Source organism: Dasypus novemcinctus, chromosome 17 (genome assembly GCF_030445035.2).
Source record: "Dasypus novemcinctus isolate mDasNov1 chromosome 17, mDasNov1.1.hap2, whole genome shotgun sequence".
Classification (NCBI taxonomy): Eukaryota; Metazoa; Chordata; class Mammalia; order Cingulata; family Dasypodidae; genus Dasypus; species Dasypus novemcinctus.
The window spans coordinates 37523175-37550243 of record NC_080689.1 but is presented as its reverse complement, the minus strand read 5'-3'; the positions used below and the strand labels follow the sequence as shown (position 1 = coordinate 37550243).

The window sequence follows — 27069 nt, the reverse complement described above, 5'->3', positions numbered from 1 at the left end:
TGCAGGACAGGGAACCGGGTAGGAGGTTCAACTGGCAATGAGCTTCTTTTCACTAGAGTTATTCAAGCAAAGGAGAGAAAACCTTTAAAATTCATATTTAGAAGTGAAGCTAAGCATTTTGTGGCTGATTGGATTAGATGGGCTTTAAGTCGCTTCCGTATTTGAGTCTATGATTGGGTGGATCAATTGTGGAGTAAATGAATTTGAATGCTTGTGTTAGCCAAGATGCTCCCCTCATCTTTCATTCTTCACATTAGAATGAATAGTCACTCCAAGAAGAAGATAGGGAACATTTACCAACTTCATCCAAAAAGTTACTTGCTTCTGTTTTCCTCCTAAGGGTAATTTAATCCATTCATTAAAAGCTATCATTCTTTTGGAATGTGAGTGTGTATGTGTGTGCATGTGTGATATATAATATAGGTTTTATATATATGCATATTTACATTGTTCATGTAACTCAATTTTATACAATTACCTAAAGATGTTGTTGAAACTAATTTTAGCAGATAAAATTAGTTTTAGCCGGGTCTTATTATAGATAGTATTCTATCTTCTAATCTTCATATTCGCGGAATTGAGAGTAGAAAGCCACTTAATGAGTGATGCCAAACTTTCCTCAGATTGCTCACCATCAAGTAGTTAGGAATGCCAAGGCTGTCACCCGCAGGGAACATTTAAAACTAAGTTAAAGGCATAGATTAAATAAATTCACTTGCACCCACTGCCAAAAGGCAAGGGCAATCGTCAAAGCCTGTTAGGGGACAGATGTGCTGGCCTTTACTAAATCCCCACTGGAAACACCGCCATTCCTTAGATCACTCTGATTAGTCTATTATCTCTGGGGAGAACACTATCAGAAGTGCGACGGCCACCCACTTACAAAGACCTGCCTGGGGCTTGCTAACTCACCTGCCTGTCTTTTGAGCAATGCTATTTTTGGCTGTTAATTATGGCAAGAAAGAGAATCATTGACTACAATCCAGAAGTTCCTGATTTACTAGCAGGAGAGCTGGAGGAAGACATTGAAGCAGAAAACTGAACCCAGGCCCTGGCCCTGCACTTGTCAGAGGCTGCCTAAGGCAGTCTTCATGATATGTCATATCGTGGGTCTGTCTTTTTGGAAAAAAAAAAAAAAGGCATTCATACCACTCTGTTGAGATTAGTGACCAGCAGGGGCACTTCTACAGAGAAATTTGCAAAGGATTCCAGATAGGCACCAAATTTCGATTTGCTGTCTTCCTCGGTCAGGGTGTAAGAAACCCAATTGCCAAGGATAAGGGAGTAGCTCTTCTTGCCCCACCCACCTCCCGGAAATCACTGCTGGCGCACAGAAATCTCATTCTTCGGCTGGAAGTGACCAAAAACAAAACAAAACAAAATATAATCATCCCTTGGTGGGGCACGTGACCCTATCAGCTCTTAAGGCAGATTTCTTTTCAAAAGGGCAGTATGTGGAGCCTCTGGAATCTGCGGAGGGTTTTCTCTGCTAATGCAGGAAGAAAGCAGGTGGATGGATAAGTGAGCATGGCCCTCCTCGTGGTCTCCTTGCTGGCTTTCCTGGGCTTGGGCTCAGGATGTCATCATCCGATGTGTCACTGCTCCAACAAGGTGTTCCTCTGCCAAGAGAGCAAGGTGACAGAGATTCCCTCCGACCTCCCCAGGAATGCGGTCGAACTGTAAGTAACGGCAAGGGAGCACCTGCGTGGCTGGTGTTTTCCCGGGGGTCCTATTATTATTTTCATATTAGGCTGGTATCTGTCAGGCTGAAATATTTCTGCACTCACCGAAGGCTTGACTAATGCAAACTCCCCCAGCCCAGCATCCCTGCCCTGTGGATCTTAGGTCAGAGTTTTCTCTCAGCATTTCTAAGAGAAGGGCAGAGTGGAAACCTGAATCCAAATCCAAAAGGGAGACTTTTTAAAGTTTTTTCAGCACATTTGCTGTTGGGTTCCATTCACTTTTTGGTGGATCCAGAAAAGTAAAACTAAGGCAAAATAGAAACTTAGGAGACCTAGAATTGGAAGCAGAAAGGAAGGCTTTGATCTAAAAGAAACACTCAATGTGCATCTCCTAAGGGCACTTAATTTAAGGGGAGAGAATTCCAGAGTTTCAGCAGCTTTGGAGGCCTCAGCAAATAGTTTCTGAATGAGCATCTGTTTCCTGGAGGAAAAAAAGGGGTGAGAGGAAGGACTATGAAAAAAAAACAAGGAGGAACGAAAAAAATGGGAGGCAGGGAGAAGGATAGAATAATCTTTCATACAGCTGACTTCAGATTGTTAATGAATTACTTTACCAGGAAGTAGAAAGAATCTTAGAGTTGGAAGAGAATTTACACATCACCTCACTCTCTTTGTTTTGCAAATGAGGAATCTGTGGTCCTGAGAGTAAACAGAATTGCCCAAGCTCTCGACAATGCGTTGAGGCAGAGCCAAAACTGCAAATCAGACCTTTGAGTCACAGCCTATTTTCCTTTCTCCAAACCTCCAGGTTTGTATTAGGGCAGATCCGTGGCATGGCTGTTTAAATGTTCAGGTACTACTTCCTCTGGGAACTGGCATATTGTGACTCAGAGATTGGGGATCCTCAATGCTTTTATTGCAAGGATTTCAAGCAGAAGCCCCTATTCTGGGGGCATGTTTTTACCTTTTCCCTAAAGCTGTTGATTACTCTTATTTTACTGCAGAAGGTGGTTGTCTTCTTACTTTGCTGATTGCCTTATCTATCCTCAAATATGTGGGTGTTGGGTTTCAAATTCTCGCTCAGGCAGAAATGGCTTCCCAACCTGGTGGCCTCTGCTTGCCAGTTTCTCCCTTGACACCCCAAGTCCATAGGTCCTGTTCAGATGCCACAGCAGCAGCAGAGATGGTAACTGGCCAGCTCTGTGTTTTGGCTCTCCTGCCACAGATGAGACAGCTATTCCTGATTGTGCTGAAGAATGTGCCTCTGGACAAAAGCAGCCTGCTTTCTGAGGTCATTATGGACACACGAAAGAGTGAATGGGCCTGAGTTCCTGTGAGAGGTCACTTGCTCCGAAGTGGCTCTGAACAATTACTCAACCCTTCTGAACCTCAGGTTAGCCACTTATAAATCAGGTTTCATAGAACCTGCTTGACTGGATTGTCATGAAGACTAAAAGACATAGACACCCCTCTCCCTTACCACCTCTCTTGGCCCTTCTCTCCTCCTTCCAATGTTTCCCTATGGGCCAAGAAGCTCCATGCAGTGGCTAAAGCCAACAGCCCCCAACAAGACAGAATTTCAGGGTGATATTCTAGCTGCCAGAATCACTACCACATTAGGCTGGCTGTTCTCTGAATATCTTTACAGATTTTTTCCATTCTGGATAAAAAGGAAAGAAGGAAGAAAGAAAAAAAAAAGGAAGGGAGAGAAGGAGGAAGGGATGGAAGGAGGAAGAGAGAGAAGGGTGAAGGAAGAAAATCCACCCCCAAACCCCAAACCCTAGGGAATGTTTATGTATGAGTGAGTGTGGGAGGGACAGAATTCTGATTTTTTTTTTTTTAATTCATCCTAAGATTTAAATGACTACTACACATCTCTGCCCAAGAGTGCTTTGTAACTGAGGAAAGAGAGCATGAAGTATGGATACATTATGGAAAGAGATTGTGGGGAGAAGACATTTGACAGAGCACCAGAAACAAATTTCACACTCTTGACAAAGGCTCTTTAGTAGGACCTAGAGTCATTAGTAGGACCTGCACTGGACAATTCCTTCTTCTTGGCAAGGTGTGTTGAGGAAAAAAAGAGCATATTTGCTTTAGCTGTCAGGTGACAAGAGTGTGTTTAACGGTGTTTTTGAGGCCAGTTTTTCGATCACTGAAGAACAGATAAAATGCCAAGTGAACTAGAACTCATCTCTTGGGTTGGAATGAAAGAGCAACTATATAATTGATTATTTTCTTTCTTCTATAAAAGGACTGGATCAGGGGTATCTGGGACATCAGGAAAAGAAATAGGAACTGGCTCATGCAACTATTTCCTATTGCAGTCTTCAGAGTTTGGATAATGACTCTAATGGCGCTGACATCAGGTGTAGGTGGATGGACTAGCTAGTTGGGCTTCATCGACTGCAACTGCTTAATCCACCAAGATGTCAAAGCTCTCACGGTTACTCGGGTTCACCCCAGGGAAAATGACTCTTATATTTCACCAAGTACATTTTTATCCTATCATTCTCTCCACCTTTCAGCAGCTTCATTTCTATATCTACCAGCTATCACCAGAGGGATTTCATTCCCTCTGATCTGCACACACAGCTATTACCAGCAAAAGACCACAAAAGCACCATCAATGAGCGTTTACTGTGAGGCCTCCACTATGTCTTACACATACTACCTCGTTAAAATCTCACAACAGCCCGTGTATTTGATATTATTGCTCTGTTTTTCAAATAGGGCAACCTGAAATACAGAAAAGCTACATAACTTGGGCACACTCGCCTCTATAGCTTCTGAGTGTCAGAGCTGGGATTCAAACTTGAGCCTTGTTTGTTATCTCCTCTGCACAGTGAGGACAATGAAAGTCTTCCGATTGCTTTCATTTCCTCCTCTTCAAGAAAAAAAAAAAGCTGTTCTTTAAAATTTGGACCAGGGGTCAACAAACTTTGTTGATATAAGGCCAGAGAGTAAATGTTTTAGTGTCTGTTGCAACTACTCAGCTCTGCCACTGTAGTGCAAAAGCAGCCCTAAACAACATGTAAATGAGTGGATGTGGCTGGGTTCCTATGAAACTTTATTTATGAACACAGAAATTTGAATTTCAGATCATTTTCTTATGTCACAGATTATTATTCTTGTTTTGTTTTTTCCAACCACTTAAAAAGTTTAAAATATATATATATAATATATATAAATATATATATATATAAATGTATATATGTATATGTATTCCTGACTTAAGTGAGGTTTAGGCAGCATGAGAGAACATGGCACCATGGAGAAAGACTAAACTAGGTGGACATGGTCAGAGGTGTTTGTGTGCGGGGGATTTTGAGTTAATTTTCACAGGACTGCCCTTAATCAGTTCTGACAAGTAGACAAGTAGAAATGATAGTGTGTAGCCTCTAGGATCAAAAGACCTGAATTCCAACCCAGGCTGTGTTGCTTATTTAGCGCTGTCATCTATGCTTTCCTTTGCGTACTATAATTTACAATGTGTGTCTAACTCAGAGTTGCAGCAAAGATTAAGTGAGACAATGTATGTAAAACACCTAGCCCTATGCCTCTCAGGTTATTTTTGTGGTGGTTGTTGTCATATGTATAAAATTACTCTAAAACCACTTAACACACAGAGCTTTCATGATGGTCACATGAGTCAATAGTTACGAGAATCCTTGGGAGAAAAATTGCTATAAAGATCTTTATAACTCTGAGGTAGTGTCCGGCCTCCCACATGAATGAAAACAGTCTCCTCCTCCTCCAGTGGATGTAGCACTTGCTCTCTGTGCACTTACATTTTTGGAAAATGTATTCCTTAAGGCTGTCCATATTTGCCAAGAGCTCAGGTTTCATTCTGACTACAGTCTAAGGAATTTTTATTTTTGACTTACACCAGAAGCTGGAGGGCAGAGAAGGCAGTCAAGGAATATAGAAAGGACACTTTGATCTTGCTTTATTCTTTCAAATTTCTAAACCTGAAATTTTAATTCTAAGTGACATTATCGACACAACCTTCTTCTTCAGCAGGGTCAGGCGATCTTCATATTTAGAGGAATGAAAGGTCCCTTTACAGTCATTCTCGGCTTAGGAAGATGTCAACTGGGATCATGATATAGGTTGTTGTCTCCTCCCCTCAGAGCAAGTTCCTGTTTCTCAATTGCAATCTCATTTGACCAGCACTTACCATGAACAAGCATAATTTATTTCATTCTAATAACCTTTTCCCCTCTTTTTATATTTTGTCTACCTTTTCTTTACCTTATATCACTTGTTGTCTCAGTTTAGATCACTCTTCATACCCATTAGCCATAGATTGCTGTTTAGTTAGGCGCTTTAAAGCATATCTAGTTTAGTCTTTCCTTGGTTGGTCCTCAGTTCTGAGGATGTTATCAGTGCTGAGTGCAAAAAGGGGAGCTTTTGCTATACAGTTATGTGAATCTCCAGAAGGGAAGTAGAATCTATGACATTTGCAAACATATTTAATTGTGGAACCATTTTCTCCTGAGAGTATCTTCTGAGATTAATAGTCTGCTTGTTGAAAGACTCATCTATCCCAACTCCAGCCACCAAAGTGAATTCCATGTGAAGTCTGAACCTCAGCCCAGCCTTCCTGATTCCCAGTTCAGTGTTTGATAACAGCTAGAGCCAGACCTCATCATGTAGGTTTCTTGCTTCCCTGATGTCTCATATCTAATCAGTTTTACAAACTCTCCCTTCATACTACTGCTAACAATAAATCTCTCTTTTTCTACTGCCATTACCTTTGTCTGATCTCTGAACTTCTAAACCTTAGATTACATAATCATATCTTAATTTATCCCCTTTCTCCAAATCAGCCTGCACACCACTTCTCCATTATTCTACAAACACCACTGCCACCATCTTATGATTCAGGAGTTCAAAATCATTCAGCGGCTCATCTTTCTGCCTTTCTCACCCTTCCGCAGCAGAAGCCATCTACCCCACAGGACTAATTCAGACTTGCTCTCAGCCACATTTTGTGCATTTCTACCTCTCTGTGTTTTTATGTAATACCTCTTATTTGCACTATCCTCACTTTCTTCTCTACCTCTTGAAACCCAGCCTACTTATATAAATTGCCTCTTTCATGAAATCTTTCCTGATGATCCATCTTTATTTAATCCTGCTTTCATCTGAACCCCAATACGTTCATTTCATACTTAATCTTGCTTTGTGTTTAATTTGTCATGTGTGTCTTATTTCCCAAACTGCAGTGAAAATTTCCTTGGTACTCCTTAATGTGCCTGGTTCAATGCAGTGTATATTCTGGGCCTCAGTTATAGATAGAACAAATGGTTCAGTAAATCAGGAGGAATTCTGCTCCTCAATATTGAAGAAAATATTCTTATAAGAGATGATTATTGCTCTCTCCTGTGATGGACTACTAAGGAGTTTGAGAGTTTTCTTGTTTTCTTTTCTATAATTTGCTTTAAGAAAATGCCTATATGTTATTCCTGAATCCATTAATTTATTCAGATGGAGAGATATAGATACTAGAAAAGAGGTATCCTAAGTTAAAAGTGAATATTCTGTGCTCTGGGGATGTCATTTAATTCTCTTGACTTAAGTACTAATTTCTGTCTCTCTATTCTAATATTCCAACAAAAATTTTGGAAGGGTGAATGGCTGCAATAGGCTAAACAAAAGCACTTTAAACTATAAAGCAGAAACATATGTTCAAAGAAATAACATTTTTGCCAGTTATGACTTGACCCTAAACCCTGAATGCTAGGTTTGCTGCCTTCTCCAGAAGTGCTCTGATTCTTGTAGTTCTGTCTGGATGTCAAATCAAACGCCCTGCTGTGCAGATTGCCCTAGGTGCCCACGTCCCCAAACAACTACCTCCTTGTTTACATATTTCTTTCAAGGAAAACAAATATCACAGCTTCACACTAATACATACAAAATCCTAGACCTACTTTAGGGAGAAATGATGGGGGTAAAGGAGGATTGTGCTCCCCGTGGAGAAATCAGAAAAGTGACTAAAGAAACAGTTGTAGAATGCAGTCCCTTCAAAGGGAAAGTGGAAATTACATTGCAGGGAAAGAATCCTTTAAAGCAGAAGATGAGCTGTACCCTGAGAATTGCCTAAGAGCTATAATTTGCAGAGTCATTATCAGCAATTGAAGAGTGGGGGTATGATAGCATGGAACTGCTTGTGCTTGGTGATGATAAAAATCCCCTTGTTTACCTGAAGGTGTGCCTTGTCCTTCTTGACCAAGTCCTCTGTCAAGGAATCCCAGGCTTCAGAAGCAGGACATCTTGATGGCAAAGGGGAAGTGATTTTTGATTATCCCTCTCCAAAGCCACTAATTGGGTCGTCTAGCCACTGTGGCTGACTGGACTATACTTTTTAAAGCTGTTAGATTTAGGTTCTCCAATTAGCTTTATTTAGAGTAGATTCTAGCTTATATATCTTACAAGGTCAGCTAAGAAAGAGAGTAATTATTATGACTTGTCTATGATCTGATTATAATGAGATTTGGATGTTTGTTCTTAATCTGATCTTTCCCAGGAGTATCTCAGAGTATGTTTTGTATCTCTGACCTGAACATGGTGTTTCCTTGTTCTTTCATATGGAATGTACCGTGTGATCTGAAGATCTTCAAGGAATATGCAAAATCATTTGAATGAAAGCAACCAAATCCTTGCCATGAACTTGAACTCAATTATATTTTAGTCTAGGAGTGGCTTGAGTCCACTCTGTCTCATTCTTTCTTTCAGACCTTTTCCAGCAAGAGCCATCCTAAAGCTATTACAGAATCCTCTGCCAAAAAGAAATGGTAGGAAATATCCAGCAAAAGCGAATTTTCATATCTCCCTAATGCCAAGCTTGATGAAATCCTCTAATAAATAGGGACCCAAAAAGTTTAGCTGAGTTTCAATAAAACAGAAAGCTCAACTAATTCAGGATATTGGAGAGAAAATTCATTAGTATATTAACTAAAGTTTGACATAAAATGATGCTGAGGTTTCTTCCAATTCTAAAATGCTTTAATTTTATAAATTTCTTCAGACACCAAACTTCCCAATACCAAAAGGCACTTTCTAGTTCTCAGTTACCAGCAGCTAGTAATCCCTAAGCCTCTCCAAACAACTCAGTCGTGGGATTTCAGGACAGAAGACTAGGGGAGGGTGCTTAGCTGGGGGTAGTGGTGGGGAACTTCCCTTGGGCTTAATAAAAAGTTCTGTTATTCTGAAACGCAGCACTCAAAACCCACAGAAAGTCACATCTCTTGTTTTCTGTTTAGTGAGGATTTTTAAGCATAGAATCAGTGAAGTTTCCCAGCTCCACAATGACTTTGTAACTATGTAAAAGAATGTTGACAGGAGGTCACTGAGCCTTTCATCTCCGCCTAACCATCTTGGAATAGGAAAAGCATGGGAAAGAAAGGGCTCTTCTGTGGAAGAACCATGACCCTGAGGAGTGGATTTTCAGGAGTAGCCCCAGTTTACAATATTCAATAGCCTCCAAGAAAGAATACTAAATTTTATTTCAGCTGATAGGATCACAAGATTGATATTCCTCACATCTCCTCTTGCTTTACCTTATCACCTCACAGTTGAACTTTGTTTACAGCCCCTGGATTGGTCTCTGTTCCTTCAATCTTCTCCCCTCCCAGCCCCTACACTGAGCCCTTGCTCTGGTCTACTTCCTCTGTGGATTCCAAAACCCAGATTCAGGACAAAAGTCCAAAGTCATAAGTTTGGCATTAAGATTCTGTACATTTTGACCTCAAATTAACGTTCCTGTCTCCTCTCTCATTTTCCACCCTCTCAACACTTCTCTCTATTCACTATATTATACTACCCCAGCTTACAAATATGTCTTACATTCTCCTACACAAATGTGGTTTTCTCCAACCTGAAATATATCCTCCTAGTTCAGTATTCCTCTTTTGAGACCAAAGTATATGTCCTCATTTTTCATGTTTTCTTTCAACAACAAATATTTATTGATATTTTTGCAAGGCACTATTGTAGGTTCTTGAGAGAAAATAACCAATAGGCTAGGGATGGTCTCATGGAGTTCCGAAAAGAGAAGAACACTGAACAAGTAATGACAAAAATGTTTTTCACTCACTCTTATCCAAAACAATCAAAATCCCCTTGGAACCAAGAGTAGTCATGGTCAAAACACTTATTGGACTATTAGTTGCATCTTACTTTGTGTAATCTGGAATCATAGAGTGTGAGAGCTGCAAGAAATGGATACCCAGTGAAATCCAATAAGATATGGGCCTGTCCAATGTCCAGTGAACACTGATGAAAAGATGGGTATCTACCTGTCCCATCTAAGTTCTGCCTTTCTGATCATCCTACGGTTGATTTAAGGAGCTGGGAAAATCCACTTCCAAAAATATCCCCCTCTTTACAAGGCCAAAAATTCATTTAAGAAAGGACTGTGCTTGATTTTATAGGCATAACACAAACCTAAAATAAAAAAGAATGACAAATGATTACCAACAAATTAATAATAGCATTTAAGTGTCAGGCGTCAAATATTTAAGTTTGACTAAAAGTTTTCAAATTGTGGAAATGTAAGAGATGGGCTCCTTTGAGTCAATATAAAAGAGGTTGGTACAGAAGATGAAAATGAGCAGCAAAGGGGAAAGCATAGGCTGTGGTGTTTTCTGTGCCAACTTCATAAATTTTTCTAAAGTTGCTTGTGTTCATGAATACCATTTATGTGTGTTTTGGGGAGGGTAATAGTAAAGCGGTTTAATTGTCAATGAGCTGTGTATGCCAGCTTCTCTTCAAAACAGCTGTGTGTAATCTCTGAAATCTGGTAATCTCACAGATTTAGCCTTGACAAAATTCAGATGCCTTTTCTGAAAATAACATCTCTTAAAAATTTCTACTTTGGCACTACTTTGGCAATTTCTACTTTGACACTCAATAAAGATGTATTAAATCCTTGTGAACTTAAAGGCAGTTTCCCTTTCTCCTAAGTTTCAAACTTTTTTATATGGCTATGTTAGCTTTGGAATAGAAAAGCAAATTAATTGCAAAAGAAGGATCACTGTCCAGTATCTGATCACACCCTGAACAATACCAACCAGTCAGCCTCACCCACTACCATCAAGGCTAATTTCTGGTTAAGGGAGGAAGGGAAGAGACCTTCATTTGATTGGTGTTTGTTTTGTGGCCAAGCAGTGTAGCATTTCTATAAATACACTGGGGGAAGGGGGCAGCAGAAAATGTAACAAGAAACATTGTTTTAAGCTAGAAAACAAACTAAAAGGCAATGAAAGCAAATATGAGAATTATGGTGAATAGCAAAGATGTTATCTGAAATGTTCCATACAGTAGCAAAATTACTTATCATGCCCCTAATTGGAAAAATCTGCTGAGTTCTTTCAATAACAACATACAGTCTTGGAATGGCATCTTATTCCCCCAAACAAATGCTAGAGACCAGTGGAAAGAGAACACACAGTTCTGGTTGCCAGATAGGAAAATTACAGAGTATCTCTAGAAGCAAAGTACCCCACTAAGATTCTGGAGGAAGAACAAAAGTAATAGCAACAGAAACTACAGGAACTTGAGTTCCCATAAAGAAATGAAGGAGCTGGGACATCTAATTGTGGAATCGCTGATTAGAACTAAGTCAGTATCCTTAGTTCTTATCTCTTGGGTACATGAAATTTCCTGAAGAAGATTCTTCCAAACTCTTACCTGGAAGATGAAGCCCTAACTGCCAGCATCTGTTGATACCCAGGGTTGATTTCAGGAGCTTGGCAAGTTCACTTCCAAAAATACTCCATTCTTTAAAAGGGCAGGAATTCCTTTAAGAAAGAACCTGGCTTTATTATACAGGGAGACATGAAATAAAAGAGAATGGCAAATGAGTGCCAGCAAATTAATAACAGTGTTTAACTGGCAGATGTCAAAATTTTAAAGTTTGACCAGAAGTTTCCAAATTGCGAAAATGCAAGAGACTAGATCTTTTGAGTTGGGTAAAAGAGCAGGACGTAAAAGTGGAAATGAGCAACAAAAGGAATGCCTGATGTCCTGTTACCAAACTCTGTTTTATTCTCTAGAGAATAAACCTTTGGTGTTTCGCTCAGCTAGGAAAGGACACTCCCCTGACTGCTCCAAGTGGTGAGTCTGGCTGCCTCTTAAACTTTCCACCAGTCCTCTTTATTTTAGCCACTTCACGCTATACCCTCTCTCCCCAAACCCTACCACTTCTGGAGACACCCAGAGCCTCCAATTTCTGGGTGTTTGCAGAACTGTACAGTGTAAATCACATTGACATAGGATTCTGTTTTTTAGAGTTTGGCAAGTCAGCACTTCTCAAACCAAAATGTGCATGCAAATCCCATGGATATATTGTGAAAATCCAGTAAGTCTGGAGTGGGGCCTGGGATTTTGCATTTCCAAACAGCTCCCAGGAGATGCTGGCAATACTAGTTCCAGAACCACCTTCATCCAGCTTCTTTCCAATACTAAAATTTTACTGCTTTTGCTCCTTTCCTCCTTTATTTTTGTATCTTTATGCTCTTAAAAGCTCCTTTTGCAGTCTTGTCACTGGCGTTTCAAGAGGAAATAAAATAGTTATTTAGTATGCCATTTCTGCCCATGGAGCTTCATTTATTCTTAAACTCACTCCAATATGACTTCTGTCCCCATTGTTCCCTTGAAAATTTTCTTGTCACAGGTAACAATAAACACCTCCTTATTTTCAGTATGTTATATAATGTAGTTATATTATTTTTCAAATAAAAATTTAGTTTAAAAAAAGTCCAACTGAACAACAAAATGACAACCAATTAAAACATGGTCAAAGTCCTTGAGAAGACCTTTCTCCAAAGAAGACATACGAGTGTACACTAGCATATGAAAAGATGGCTAAGATCATCGGTCATCAGGGAAATGCAAATCAAAATCACAAAAAATAACACTTCACAACCACTAGGATGGCTATTACTTAAAAAAAAAAAACACCAAAAAAATAATAATAAGTGTTGGTGAGGATGCGGACAAATTGGAACACTTATACGTTGTTGGTGGGATTGTAAAATGGTGCAGCCACTGTGGAAATCATTTTGACAGTTCCTCAGAAGATTGAACATAGAATCACCACGTGATCCAGCAATCACACTTTTGGGAATGTATCTAAAGAGTTGAAAACAGGGGCTCCCAACAGATATTTGTACACCAGTGTTCATAGCAGCATTGTTCACAATAGCCAAAAAGGTAGGAATGTCCCAAATTTCCATCAGCAGATGAATACCTAAACAAAATGTGGTATGTACACACAATGGCATGTGATTCAGCATTAAAAAGGAATGAAGTCCTGAAATATGCAATTCTGATGAACCTTGAAGACATCATGTTGAATGAAATGAGCAAGCCACAAAAGGACAAATGAATGCTCTCGCTTATATGAAATTCCTAGAACAAGCAAATTCATAGAAACAGTAAATGATAGATTATCAGGGTGTAAGAGCTGGGGGGGTGGGGAGGGGAAGTTTTTGCTTATTGGGTGCAGAGTTTCTGTTTGAGGTAATGGAAGAGTTTAGGTTGTGGATGTTGGTGGTGGGGGCACAATATTGTGAATGTAATTAATAACAATGAATTGTACACATGAAAATGGTTAAGATGGAAATTCTGAGTTGTGTATATGTTACTACAGAAAGTGGTTTTTTTTTAGTAAAGAGAAGGGGAACAAAAAGAATGACCATAATTTAGATGCCAGATTCAATGGTCATGTCTCTGTCTACATGTTACATGCCTCTCAGGAACACTCTATAGAGTGGACCATCCTCCTGCTTGAAACACTTTTCTCTTTTGACTTCCGGCTTCTGTGACAATACACTGGTTTTCCCCTCCATGTCAGGTCAAACCTTGGTATTCTCTGCTGAGTTCTCCACTGCTTCCCAGTTTCTAGATGCTGGAATGCCCCAGGCTTGATCCTGACCCTCTTCTCTTATGCATCTGTACTCTTCCCCTGAGTTATCTCATCCAGTCTCATAGCTTTAACTACCACCCAAATCTGATTTGTATGTGCCATGCCCAACCTCTTTGTTGAGACCCAAACACATTTATCCAACTGTTACCTTGACATCTCCATTTAGATATCTTACAGGTATCTCAGAATCAACAAGCAGAAAATAGTGTGTACTTAATCACATGTCCCCAAGCCCACAGAATCTCTCTTCCCAGTCTTTATTAGCTGTATAAGTTCATATATCACATATCACCAATACCATACTACAAATAACAAGCCATCACCAAGTCCTGGGTATTTGACCCTTAAAATATAGCTCAAAAGTCTCCACTTCTCCCCAGTTCCCTTACCACCACCCTAGCTCAAGCCACCATAATCTCTCACCTAGACAACTACTAGTCACCCATTGCTTCCATCCCACTTGCATCTACAATTCATTCCCCTCACAGTAGCCACAGAGACCTTTAAAAAGAGTATGGCACTCAGTTACTTAGAATTGCAATTAGAATAAAATGTATGCAAATGGTGTTTCAGGACTCACAGTGTGGAAGGCACTGTTCTTGGTGGGAAATTCCACAGTGAACATAATAGACAAATCCCTTCCCTCTGGGGCTTACAAGCTTTGCCATGACCACAGGGCACTCCATGATCTGCAGAGGCATAGTGCCCATCATATACTGTTTGCCCATTACCACAAGGCTCCAGCCCCTCCTGACACCTTTCTGTTCTCCAAATGCACCGAGCTCTTTCTCACCACAGGTCTTTTCACTTGCTTCTTTTTCTGTCTAGAATGTTCTTCTCTCTCCTCATCATGTGGCTTTTCATCTGTTTGGTTTCTACTTAAATTCTACCTCCTCAGAGAGATCACCCTTGACCATTCCCCAATATTTGCACCCCCATCCCCCATTGCTCTAGAATATCACTCTTTCATGTTTCTTAAACTTACTGTGCTTTGAAAGTTATTTTTTACTTATTTTTTATCTGCCCCCCACCCCCCACAAAACTAGAGCTAATTAATGTTTCATGACGGCAAGGATATCTGCCTGTTTTATTCAGTTATTCCAGCACAGAGTGGATGTTCAATAAATACATACATACATATATATATGAATTGAATAAATAAATGAATAAATGAAAATCCCCACAAGCAAATAATTACCAGAAGGAAAGACAAAATGTAACACATATCTACTGTGTCTACTACATCATACTGAATGCTTTACTTATAACATCTCACTCAATTCACTCAGCAGTCTTGTACTGCAGCTATTACTGTCCCCATTTTAGAAGTAAGGAAGATGAAATCCAAGAAAGAACTAGTCCAAAATCACTCAGCTTCTCAGTGTCAGAAATGAAATTAAGATTCCTGATATCCCTGATGAAAAAAAATGCCATCTTACAATAACCATGAAAAAAGAGGGGACCTCCTTCTTTCCTGAAATCCTAAAGCAGAACAGTCTAAACTCATAATCTGAACACTTAAATATATACAATGCTGAAGTCATCTAGAATATACTTACACATCATCGTGTCCTCCAAATACAGTAAGCTCACAGGGCTAGGACTGTGTCCCTCTCTAGCACCCAATAATTACTCAATGGGGAGATGAGAGAAGAGAGAAGGAGGGAGAATGGGTGAAGGAATGAGGAGGTTTGAACAGTGCAAGGAGGCCCGGAAGTAAATGTCAATGGCATTTCCAGTGATAAATCGGAAAATCATCTGTGTGCATTAAGGAGCTACTTAGGCTATTCGTATGCCTATGGAGGAAACAGTCAGTGGGCCTGGCTTTAACTATCTGTTGCCCTTTACAAGTTTCCTGCTGCTCAGAAATAATTAACTCTCAGCCTGTTGAGGAGCTGATCTTCTTCAGGTACACAGGCTTAGCAGAAGTGGCTGCCCTGTTAACGTGGAATACTTGACAGAGGCTAGGGAATCTCTGTAGATACTCCCTAAATGGTTCTCACTGCATTAGGGAAAACTTGATGATATTTCAAAAACTCCACAGGGTTAAAATGATTCTTATTGATCTAACATGACCTTACAGCCTGTTTCTAACATTTTTTTCTAAGCTTGGGGAAATGGACCTCTGTTTTCTCAATTTGTATGTCACATATTTTGGGTCAAGGCTGCTCCAACAAGTGAGCAGCCACTATGTGATAATATTCGATTGGTTATATTGCCCCAAAATATATCCCTTGCTTCTTGTCACAATACCACCATTAATAAATTAATCTTTGGAGCTTAAATGTTTCTTGTTCTTCATTTCTAAGATGTTACCATTGAAATCCTCTTAGAGAATAAATACTTTAAGCTTCAAAAAAGCTGGCTTTTTCTAGCATTTTTCAAAGTGTATTCTTCACAATCCTAGTTTCGTAAGATACACCACAATAAGAAACTTTTAAGAAGGATTTCCATAGTCAAATGGGTTTGGAAAATGCTGCATGCTATACCTCCATTCTGGAGATTTGCAATGTAAGTAGCATATTAAAGGCTCTAAGAGGCAGTCCAACTTTGTGTATTCCATACAAGTTCCTCAGAGCACACTTTAGGAAACTCTGATTTAGTCAGATTAATCAAGAATGCAGTTTGGCACATGAGCCTTAGTCTGTTCCCAGAGGAACTGATGTGTTGAGAAAGGTGCAATGTACGATCCAATGGAGATAGTACCAAAAACCATTATCTCTTTTTAGAGTTCTATGAGGGCCAGTCTTTTCCTGTGAAAACCTGCCTTGTTTGTTTTTGATACCAGAGAAATTTTTTGCTAGATGAACTTGAGAGAGCATATGCCCTCTCTTTCTGTTTTGGGAATGAAGAAATGAGGCCCAATGAGATGAAATGACCTGTCCAGGGCCATGTGGGGAATTCAAGGTATTGTCTGTTATCTTTTCTCCAAAGTCAAAAACATTAAGCCAGCTATTCCCAAGCCTCGGTGGCAGGCCTGTCAACAAAAAATAGACAACCCCTTTTCTGCACCCTATCCCCTTACACCCCAAAAAAATACCTACCAGATATTATGAGCCAAGCATTAGAACTCCACCACTATATGCTTAATGGACAAAGCAGAGGGGGAGTGGGTTGTGGCTGGAAATAGCAAAGCACCAGGAAAAACATCTCTGATGTTCCTGGTGTGCCCTTGAATGTAGAAAAATGGTTGGACCAGATGGGAGGAAATAAATGTTATCACAATGAAGTTATCCATCCCATTCTTTACTTTAATGCTTGTTGTGTGCATTATTAGTTTTAAATAATTCAGCTTGCCTGTCCTAAATATTGGTCTGGTAAATGGTAATGGCTCTATCAACTACAAAATAAGGCCACTAACTGCTCTTCTTGGCAGGCATAACAGTTTCTTAAACACTTTGATATGGTGAGCAAACTGTGGCAATGGAATTACAACTGAAAGGGCTCTTAATAGAGCCGGTTCAGTTTGTTAGATCCAAAGAAAAGAACAGATTTATTTTCTCCTAGGCAGGACAGATACAAAATGACCTTTTCCCTGTGTATTTACAGTCCTGACCATTTGACTGAAGTAATTTCAGCGACAGAGAACATGCACTTATACCAAATGGAAAACAAGCCAAAAGTAATTTCAAAATCCCACGTTCAGCATCTTCATAGCAAATCATTGAGACGAAACAAAGCAGCACATCATCTATGACCTGAGACTACAGGCAGCATGACTTTATTACTTACTGTGTGCACAGCCATTCGCTAGAATATCAGAACTGAGGATACAGCTCTGATACATAGACTCTTTTAATGTAGCCGAAAGAGAGTAGGTACGCACATATACACTCATACTGAGAAAGAAAGCTCTTCAAGTTACCATCGGATAAACTCATAAGGATAGAATAAGCAGAGCAAGGTCTGACTTCTGCAGAAGTTCTTTGTAGGGAGAGGTGCCTATGCTTCAGAATAAACATAAAACATGTCCTCAGAAAAGCGAGGCATGTACTGGATATAAAAACGATTTGAATATATGGTCGTGAGGGAGAATACATGATAGGTGGAAAGAGTACCTGGAGACCTAGTCAAACAGCAGCAAAGCAAATAGTTTTAGCTGCAGAAGGAAATACTATTCTTCGGAATTATCAATTTCATTTTAGAAATGTGTCTAAAGTACGTCACTGGAGTAGAGGTGGGGAAAATTAGTCCATTTCCATTCCAGATCTTCAAATTTAAGAAAGATTATGTAGCAGGGGAACATTCAGTTCTCTTTTAATAATCTGTGGAGGTTCTGGTAAAACGAACCAAGGTGTGGTTCAGAAAAACTTAGTAGGACTACAACAGATAGTTTTCAGAATCTCTGACTAAATGTAGAGATTAGACCCTGCTGTAGTGTGTAACTGAGTGATAAAAATGACTAGAAATCTTTCAGAATAAAATTGATTTTTTTATTCATTTATTTTATTCATTTATTCAACTGTCTAGAGTAGAGAGAGGGTACAATCACGTTATGCCCAGAAAATCTTTGGATCTGAAGCTACGTTTCTGAAATAAAGAATTCTTTCAGTGAAACTTATTAAATATTGGGCTAATTTATTCTTTTACATAGTAAGCAAATAGGCCCAAATTAGACCATGATAACTTTTCCCAGAATCTACTTGGATTTAACAATTTGTTGGTCCCAACTTGCCTTTCTTTAAGACATAAAAAATTAATGAATGAGTATAAACAAATAAATACCAAGAAAACATTTCAAAACTCCTGCTTTCCCATTGATTATATTTTTTCCAACTCTGCCTTCAGGTGAACAGTCTAGATTGGCTACTGATCTGCAGCCCATTTAATCACTTTGTTTTTGCATCACTCTGTTAAGTTGTCTTTCTTCCAATAATCATTACGGTATCAGTGACACTACAGGGGAAATCAATTGCTTTTGACTAAACAGAAAAGTAAGTCTGCCTCCCTGGAATCATAATTGGGACTTTGTTTATTTGCTGTTGTTTGAACCCTGTGACAGCCAGCCTCTTGTTTTCACCAGAGTTGAGTAGCTTGTCTGCTGCAGCCTCCGGGGAAGGTTTGCCAGCTTTTAGGAACTCCCCTCTCAAGTAGGGAATAATTAGAAACACTTAGACATCAGAATGCATTTCCCAGCAACTGGCTAGATGTTTTCCTCAAGAATGTTTAAAGAAGAAGTCCCTTAAGCCCCTGAGGGGATCGAGGCTTTCTTATTTTCTCTCCACTAAGAAAGATATGAAGCTACAGAAAGCATTCAGATTCAAAACCAAGGATGATTTCTGTCTTAGGGCCAGTTAGTACTGTGCATGTCTTAGACCTCAGGACACAGTTTTGAATAAATGAAGTGAATGATGTGCTCTAAGCTGAACTGATGAATGGACTTGATGGATTGAATTGAGCTCGCCTGGAGTGACAGGATGGCTGCCACAGAACAGAAGGAAGGTCAGGGTGTTCCATTGGCAACCAGCTAATCAAGGCCAGAAATGGAAATGGTCAGAGTCCAGGCCCTCCTGGCCAGGGAGGAAACTGGGGTAAAGTGACTTACCCACGGTCAGATAGCAAAGTGGAAGCAGAACGGAGGCTCCAGACATAGCAATAACGGTACAGACAAATAATTGGGCGAATGTGTTCATGTGTCGGGCATGGTGTGCAGTGCTTCCCTGGAGCACCTCAGTTATCCCTCACGGCAACTGTCAGGGCAGGCCCCACTATTATCCTCATTTTCAGATAAAGCTACTGAGGCACAAAGTGATTATGTAACTTGTGCAAGTGGCACATCCAGAATTTGGACCCGGGCAGTAGGGCCCCAAGAGGTTGCTCTTAGCCATTCCAAGACATGGTAGGCAGTGGAGGAAGAGTTTATAACACAGCTTGAATAAGACTATAAAACACAGAAAAAAAAAGTACAATTTTAAAAAAAAGGAAAGAAGGACTTTTCCCTGTCTAGAGAGTTCAAAATTACAAACCTATTCCCAATCTCTTTGAACATTTTTAAATACCCAGATTTGATATCTCTCGGGTTTCCTGCGGTTTGGGCCCAGCAGGGTCTATCAGATCATAATGACCAGCGCTTGGGAAGTAGTCAGGATTCTCATTTCTGGGAACATCCTGAAGTAAAGGATTTTTTAAATAAAACAAAATCTTTTATTTATATTTATCTGTCCTTTACATTCCAAAACATAGCCCTATAATGTTGAAAATGTTCAATTAGGATCTTGGACTGGGAGGCCCTCGGCCGTGCTAGACACCTGCAACATCCTCACACCAGGATGAGCAGGATCCTGGCATGGACTTAGCTCCCTGCCCTGTGCACCAGAAGGCCTGCCCACTTGGGGATTTTCTGCTCCCATCAGTGAGGACTGATTGAGTGCCATCACTGAGCCCTGCACACAGAGGGGTTCTCACCACACCCTAGGACAGGGCTTCTTAACCAAGTGTCCATGGATCCCCAAGAGATCCGTGGAAGATTTCAGGGGGCCCATGAGCTTGAATTGAAAATTTAAAAAAAACCCTTGTTCTTGTGGGGGCGTGTTGGTGTGGGTGTGATGTTTTTATTAAATAATACACAGAGTGTGGACTTAGTAAGGGATCCGTGGTTTTCACCTGACTGGCAAAGGGGTCCGTGGAACAAAAAGGTTAAGAACCCCTCCTCTAGGAAGAGAATAAAGTGAGTGGTTCTGATGATGATTTACTATTCTACCTTGAAACAGCTGAGTCTTGAGAGACCTGAGCACTTAGACGTCACTAAGCCACTGCACGTGCTCTGCTAGGTTACTTAGCAGCCTCTTCTGACTAGGAATCAGAGAGGAATCAGGCTACCTGGGTGGCTGAGGGGTAAGGGAGGTGCTGATGGCAGTTGCTAGGCTGGCATGAGCAACCTAGCAGAGAGCAGTGTCATTTACAGGCTGTGTAAGGAGTAGACTGGTAGAGGAAGAAAAAGTGAAGACAAAAGACAAGAGAAGGAAAAGGTCTAGAAGTTTCAAACCACCATCTGCGATGAAGATGTGTAATTAGGATAGTCATATCATGTTCTTCATGAATCCAAGCTGGTTTCCAATAACTTTTAGTTTGGTTTTCCTTCCTCCTTCCCTTCCTCCCTCCTCACTCCCTTCCTTCCTTTTTGTAAGCACTCATGAAATACCAGATGTAAAATCCCAGTCAAATTACTAATATGATTGGCATTAAATTTCTCTGGTCTGAAGTTTCTAGAATCCTTTTTCCACCTTCCTGAAAAGTTGGGGCATTTTTTGTTACTCTCCAGTCCTCTGAAATCACCCCTATTCTTCATAATTCTTCAAAGTTTAAGAATCATCCCAGTTTTTCCAGAACCTTGAGATGCTGCTTATCTGTGTCTGGAAGTAGAAATGCTTTCGAAATGGCTGGCTGTTCTTTTCCTCTTTCTTCCCATATATTGGACTTCATTTCCAATATAGAAAAAGACTATTCGACATTTTCTGGGAACATTCTTGATTAAGAAGGTAGAAGTCAAGTAGGAGACAGGAAATTGTTTTCTCTCGTCATCTGTGAGTGTTATAGCAGCGGTAATCTGATCCAGCCCTTGCTTTTCTTCTCCACCCAAATGTACATGGCAAGTCTTCCTGGTCTGCTTTAGCATTTTCCCCAAACCTTGGCATATACTAGGCTTCAGGATCCTGGCCCTGTTTTGTCTTGACCCTTGATCCTGTGTTCCTTTCTTTCCAGTATCATATTGCTTTCTTAGTACAAGATTTTTCAAGATTTTTTTTTCTCAGCCATTGCCCCATTTGTTTATATGTGTGTATATCTATATTGTATACATAATACCCTATATATTATAAATGCTTATCATTTTATCATGAGCACTTTAGGAAAATACTCAATTCACTCAGTTACTCAATGAATATCTACTGAGCATGTACTGAGATAGTCACTGTGAAGCACGGAAAGACGAAACAGACATGGGTCTAAGCTCAGGAAGCCAACAAGCTAGTCTGGGAGTAAGCACGCACAAGTCGGAAGTACCACAAGAGATACACAAGTCTTGAAGGAATTCAGAGGAAGCAGGTGTTACACAAGAGGCAGCACTGGGTGGATGACAGGGTGACTCAAAGAAGATATGGATGACACTAGACCTGAACACTGAATACTGTAGAAAAGGGAAGATCAAGAGGTGTGTGTGTATGTGTTTGGTGGTGGTTGAGGGAGGGGTAGTGTGTTCCAGGTGCAGGGAAGAAGAAGGAATATTATCAAGTATCAGCTTTTAATGAAACACAGCAAACTAAAATGTGTATACTCTTTGCATTCTGCTTCTTATTCCTTCTTCTTCTCTCCCCTGATTCACTTTTCTTGCAACTTATTATCTCTACTCTTTTACATGTTCAGAAATTTTAATGACTTTGCCATCTCAGGATTACCTCTGCCTTTCCCCACTTCCCTTTCCTTCCGCTGAGGCTGCCCAGATCCTTCCTTGCTTGTCAACCCTTTCTAGGCCGGTTTGATGGAAGCGGACGATGTTTCTCTCTGGTGAATTCAGGGAGCAAAGATGTTGGACGGATGCCTCCCTCTAGGGGAGACCTGCAGTCATCTCTGTAACCCTCACCCTACATGACTGTTTGAAGCTGTGTGTGTCCCAGAAAAACATGCTCTTAAATTTAGTCCATTTCTGTGGGTGTAAGCCCATTGTAAGTAGGACTTTAGGATTAGGATTCTCCACTTAAAAGTAACACCCACATCATTCAGGATGGGTCTTAATCTTGTTACTGTAGTCCTTTATAAGAGAATGAAATTCAGACAGAGAGAGAAAAAGTCAAGGAAGCAAGAAGCTAAAATCAGCAAAACCAAGAAGAGAAGGGAGAGACCAGCAGCTGCCACCAGGTGCTTTGCTATGTGGCAGAGAAGCCAAGGATTGCTGGCAGCCAGTCTTCAGGAAGAAAGCATTGCCTTGATAATGTCTCGATTTGGATATTTTCCTGGCCTCAAAACTCATTTCATGGTATTTGCTTCATCAGCCTAGGAAACTAAAACAACCCCCAGCTCCTGAGAGGTATGTCCCAGGTCAACGACACCAAGCACTGCAGTGGAAGGAAACTGGGACTGAGAGTAAGAAAACCAGGGATCTGGTTCCATCACTAACAGTACTTCAAAATACAGCCTAGGAAAATTATCTCACATCACTGGACCTCAGTTTTCTCATCTGTAAAGTGACAGACCTGAACAAATGATCCAAAGTCCAACCCCACTAAACAGATTGAAAACTTGAGTACTAGGGAGTGAACTATGACTGAAATCATTCAACCATTTAATCAGGTATCAGCTTCCTTGTCTTTACCAGACCACCATTTCCACATACCTTTAACAGCTTTGTCATTTTGTGATTCCAGGAATTCCACGTAGGTAAGGTTGAGAATCCTACATCTTGTCCTATCCTCTTTCTTTGGCGTGTTATGATTAAGTGGCAGAAGGGATACATTAGAGGATCTGGCATCTTTTTATTGACAGTTTGCCTTCTAGACCCTATCCTGGGAAGAAAAGGAGCAAAGATTTACAGAGCTCGCCAGCCATCCTAGGATTCCTGGTATTTAGGTCTGTTAGTAACTGTCATTCTGCACCACCACAGCTAGTGGCAAGATTAAGGGGCTAGAGATTCTTCAAGTGTACATTTGTGTGTGGTCATTCCTTTTTCCTTATCTAAGTGCAATATTGAAAACTGATAGTCCTGCAATTTTGAGGCAAATGATGATCTTAAAATTCCTTAGGTAATTGAAATCATTTCCTAAGGAAAGAAGAAAGCTAAGATTGGTTTGGCACCCATTCATTCATTCATTCATTCATTCATTCAACACATACTTTTCAACTGCCTCCTATGTGCCAGACATTATATACTGGAGATACAGAAGAGAATAAAACAGATTAAAAGAAGAGATGATAAGCACTTGTGGATCTTATTTCCATTGGAGCTAACTGATAATGAACATGAAAAATAAGTAAAGTCCATAATATGCTAGATGGTTTTGTGTGTTGCTAAGAATAATAAAATAGAGAAAGGGACTAGGGAGGGTCAGAGGTGAGAGATACACTGGCCAGGAAATCCATCAGAGAGGTAAACATTAAAGACCTGAAGAAAGTGAAGGACTGGACCATATGGCCATCTAGGGGAAGAGTGTTCCAGAACAGGGTATATTAAGAACAAAGGCTCTGGGGCAGGAGCACATTAACATGTAGAAGGAGCAGTGAAGAAGTCAGAGTGACTGAAATGGGTGTGTGAAGAGGGAACAGTGTGCAATGGTCAGACAATAATGGAGAGGATTGTATATAACGAAAGGCTTTATATACCCTTGAAAGGACCCTGGCTTTGATTCAGGTTGAAGTGGGAAGCCACTGGAAGGGCATGATCTGATTTAAAAGTTTAGCAAATGATTGTTAAGGATAGAGGGAAGGGGGTCAAGACAGAAACAGGGAAACCAGTTAGGAGAGCATTATCATAAATTGAGAGGAGATGATAGCTCAGATGAAGGTGGTTAACAGTGGAAGTAATGAGAAGGGTCAGATTCTAGGCATATTTTAAAATAGAGGCAAGATCTATTGACACACTGAATGTGGGGTGTGAGGGGAAAGGGTTTCAAATACAGCTACAGAGTTATAAACCTGACCAACTAGAAAAATGGAGTTCCCATTTCCCAGGAGGGGTAAGAATGTTGACGGGCAGGGTTGTGAGGATTAAAACTATAAGAGAGGCTTATCCTATGGAGGACAGATCATGTAGAACTTTATGCTTTTTAAAATGATAATTCTATTAGGCCTCAGTTATAGCTTTAAAAAATGCCCACTGGGCAGCGGACTTGGCCCAGTGGTTAGGGCATCCGTCTACCACATGGGAGGTCTGCGGTTCAAACCCCAGGCCTCCTTGACCCATGTGGAGCTGGCCCATGCACAATGCTGATGCGTGCAAGGAGTGCCATGCCACACAGGGGTGTCCCTGCGTAGGGGAGCCCCACGCGCAAGGAGTGTGCCCCGTAAGGAGAGCCGCCCAGCGCCAAAGAAAGTGCAGCCTGCCCAGGAATGGTGCCGCACACACAGAGAGCTGATACAACAAGATGATGCAACAAAAAGAAACATGGATTCCCATGCTGCTGACAACAACAGAAGCGGACAAAGGAGACACAGCAAATAGGCACAGAGAACAGACAACTGGGGTGGGGGGGAGGGGAGAGAAATAAATAAATAAATAAATCTTTTTTTAAAAAATGCCCCCTAATAGCTAAACAAGTTTCCTCTAGCTGCAAACATCAGCCCATATGTTAGTCACTCGCAGTGATGCTCAGTACTGGCATGATCTACCCTTCCCTGATGATACCTGCTTGATCTGTTCATTTTCTCACTAACACTCTCTTTGCACCCTTCTTCCTTACCCTTTCCTCCCCATTGGCACTGCCCCAGTACCTCTACTGAATCCTCCTCCCTCTCCCTCCACCCCCTCTGCAGAGAGCAATTCTGGATGGAGGTCTCTGACATCGGAACCTTGCCTGGAGGGCTACATCCTTTTAAAACAGAACTGAGAGGTATAATGGGGAAAGATGGACTCTGTATGACTCAGGCACATTAGTCACTTAAATTCCTTACGGCCTGGATTTTTCTTATCTCAAATCAAAATGTGGTGAAAAGGAAAGAAGGAAGGGAGGGAGGAAAAAAGAGAGGCAAAGAGGGAAGGGGGAGACAAAAGAAGAAAACTGCATTTAGGGAGCCAACATGGAGCTTTATATGCAGTTTCTTGTGCAGAAAAATGGCCTATAGGCCTCACAGTACAGATGAAATGAAATCAGACTTGCTATTCAAACATAGACTTTATACCATGCATTCTCAGTAGGGTTAATATTGGCCCCCCAAGGGGTCAAAAGTTGGATATGGGGGGGTCAAGGATCTTAGATATTACAGTGCTCTGTGGCCTTCCAAAGGAACAGCACAAAAACTGATGTACAGCATTTCTGTGGTATTAAAATTTCATAGGGGCTGGAGGTTAAGAAAAAGATGCCTGAAAAGGCTCCTTAGTGATATGAGAAAAAAAAGATTGAAAAGCACTGCTTTATATCATCATGGATGTTGTTGTTTTCATTATTGTTGAAGAGTAACACTGAGACTCCTCAGGCCTCTCTTTCTAAACCATTGCTGATACATCTGTCTGTCCATCTTGCTAGATGTCAAATGGAAAGTTTCCTTTTCCAAATTGTTTTAGGTATTTTCTATGAATGTTTTTCTCCTGCTAGAGAAGCTGCCCTCACCTCTCTCGGATACCCAGTGCTTCCACTGCTTTTCTGCTTCCCTGTTTCCCTAGGGCTTGGGGGTCACCAATAGGACTGCAGTACAGGTGGACAGATTCCTTTGTGCTGCATATTCCGTAATCTTTGATTGGTCTGGTAAGAGCTTGAGTGTGGTTTCATTTTCTCCCCATATACCTTAACTGCTGCATTCTTTCATTTTCTCAATCTGAAGCTAAAAAGAGAAGTGTGAGTTCATGGAATAGACTCCACTCTCCCTTCCTTATCATTTCTCATGTTATTCTCACTTCCCCAGTATGTCCTCTCCTCCCCCTCCCCTTGTCCAAACTGTCCACTCCTCAGGCCCATCAAGTCTCCTGATAGCCCAAGCCTGCACTAAGTAGTCTCTTCTCTAAGCTTCTGTCACACAGATGATGCCACAGAATAATGCATATATTTCTATCACTCCATATTGTCTCCTCATTCACTCACTCAACAAATATTTACTATTATTTATAAATATTTACTTTGGATAAGACACTAGGTAGTTAATATGGAGGATACCAGTATGTGTTAGACTTTCTGTCTTTCTCGAGGAGATTTTTTGTTCAGTACCTTCAACTCTCCAACTAGACCATAAACTCCTACCGCTTGGAGTCCTCAGAACACACTCAATGTCTTCAGGAAACTTATTGAATTGTTTGAAATTGACTAGAAAGGCATTAGTGATGAAAAGTAGAGCCATCCTGAGAGGTTAGTGTGTGCACCACAACCTTGGTTTGTACATCACCTTAGTGGGGAACAGAATGGTCTCCAGAACGGAGCAAGGGGGAGGATATCGTCCACCAGCAGAACATTGTTCATGGTGCAGTGAAGACCCAAGGAGCAGTTTCCCACTTTCCCCCACTCAGAGTCACCTGATGCTTACACATATGTTCCTAAAAGAGACAAATTGTCTCTTTGGGACCCCAACACAGCCCCATAAGGAAGAAACTGGATGCTTTTCAATTAGGTTGTTCTTTCAAGGGAATATGGATTATAAAAGCCTCCCACTACACTGAGCAAGATATTCTTTGGAACATTTCTGGGCTAAGGCTTAGAACAGTACAATTGCATAGAAATTAAAATTAAACACTGAAGTTGCCTCCTACAGATCATCAAGTAGGATCTTGCATTAGAGACTATCTAGTGTCAGGCATTTTTATCAGTGAAAGCTCATTTG

General features: G+C 40.6%; 1 protein-coding gene across 1 annotated transcript in view; it reads left to right on the top strand.

Annotated features, from left to right (window-relative positions):
* Window positions 1–1294: 1294 nt before the first annotated feature.
* FSHR (follicle stimulating hormone receptor) overlaps window positions 1295–27069 on the top strand; it is a 202552-nt gene continuing 176777 nt past the window's right edge. The window contains exon 1 of the mRNA XM_004458772.3: window positions 1295–1679. Within this exon, the coding sequence (XP_004458829.2) occupies window positions 1528–1679 (152 nt within the window). The 5' untranslated portion in view covers window positions 1295–1527. The remainder of the gene's footprint in view (window positions 1680–27069) is intronic.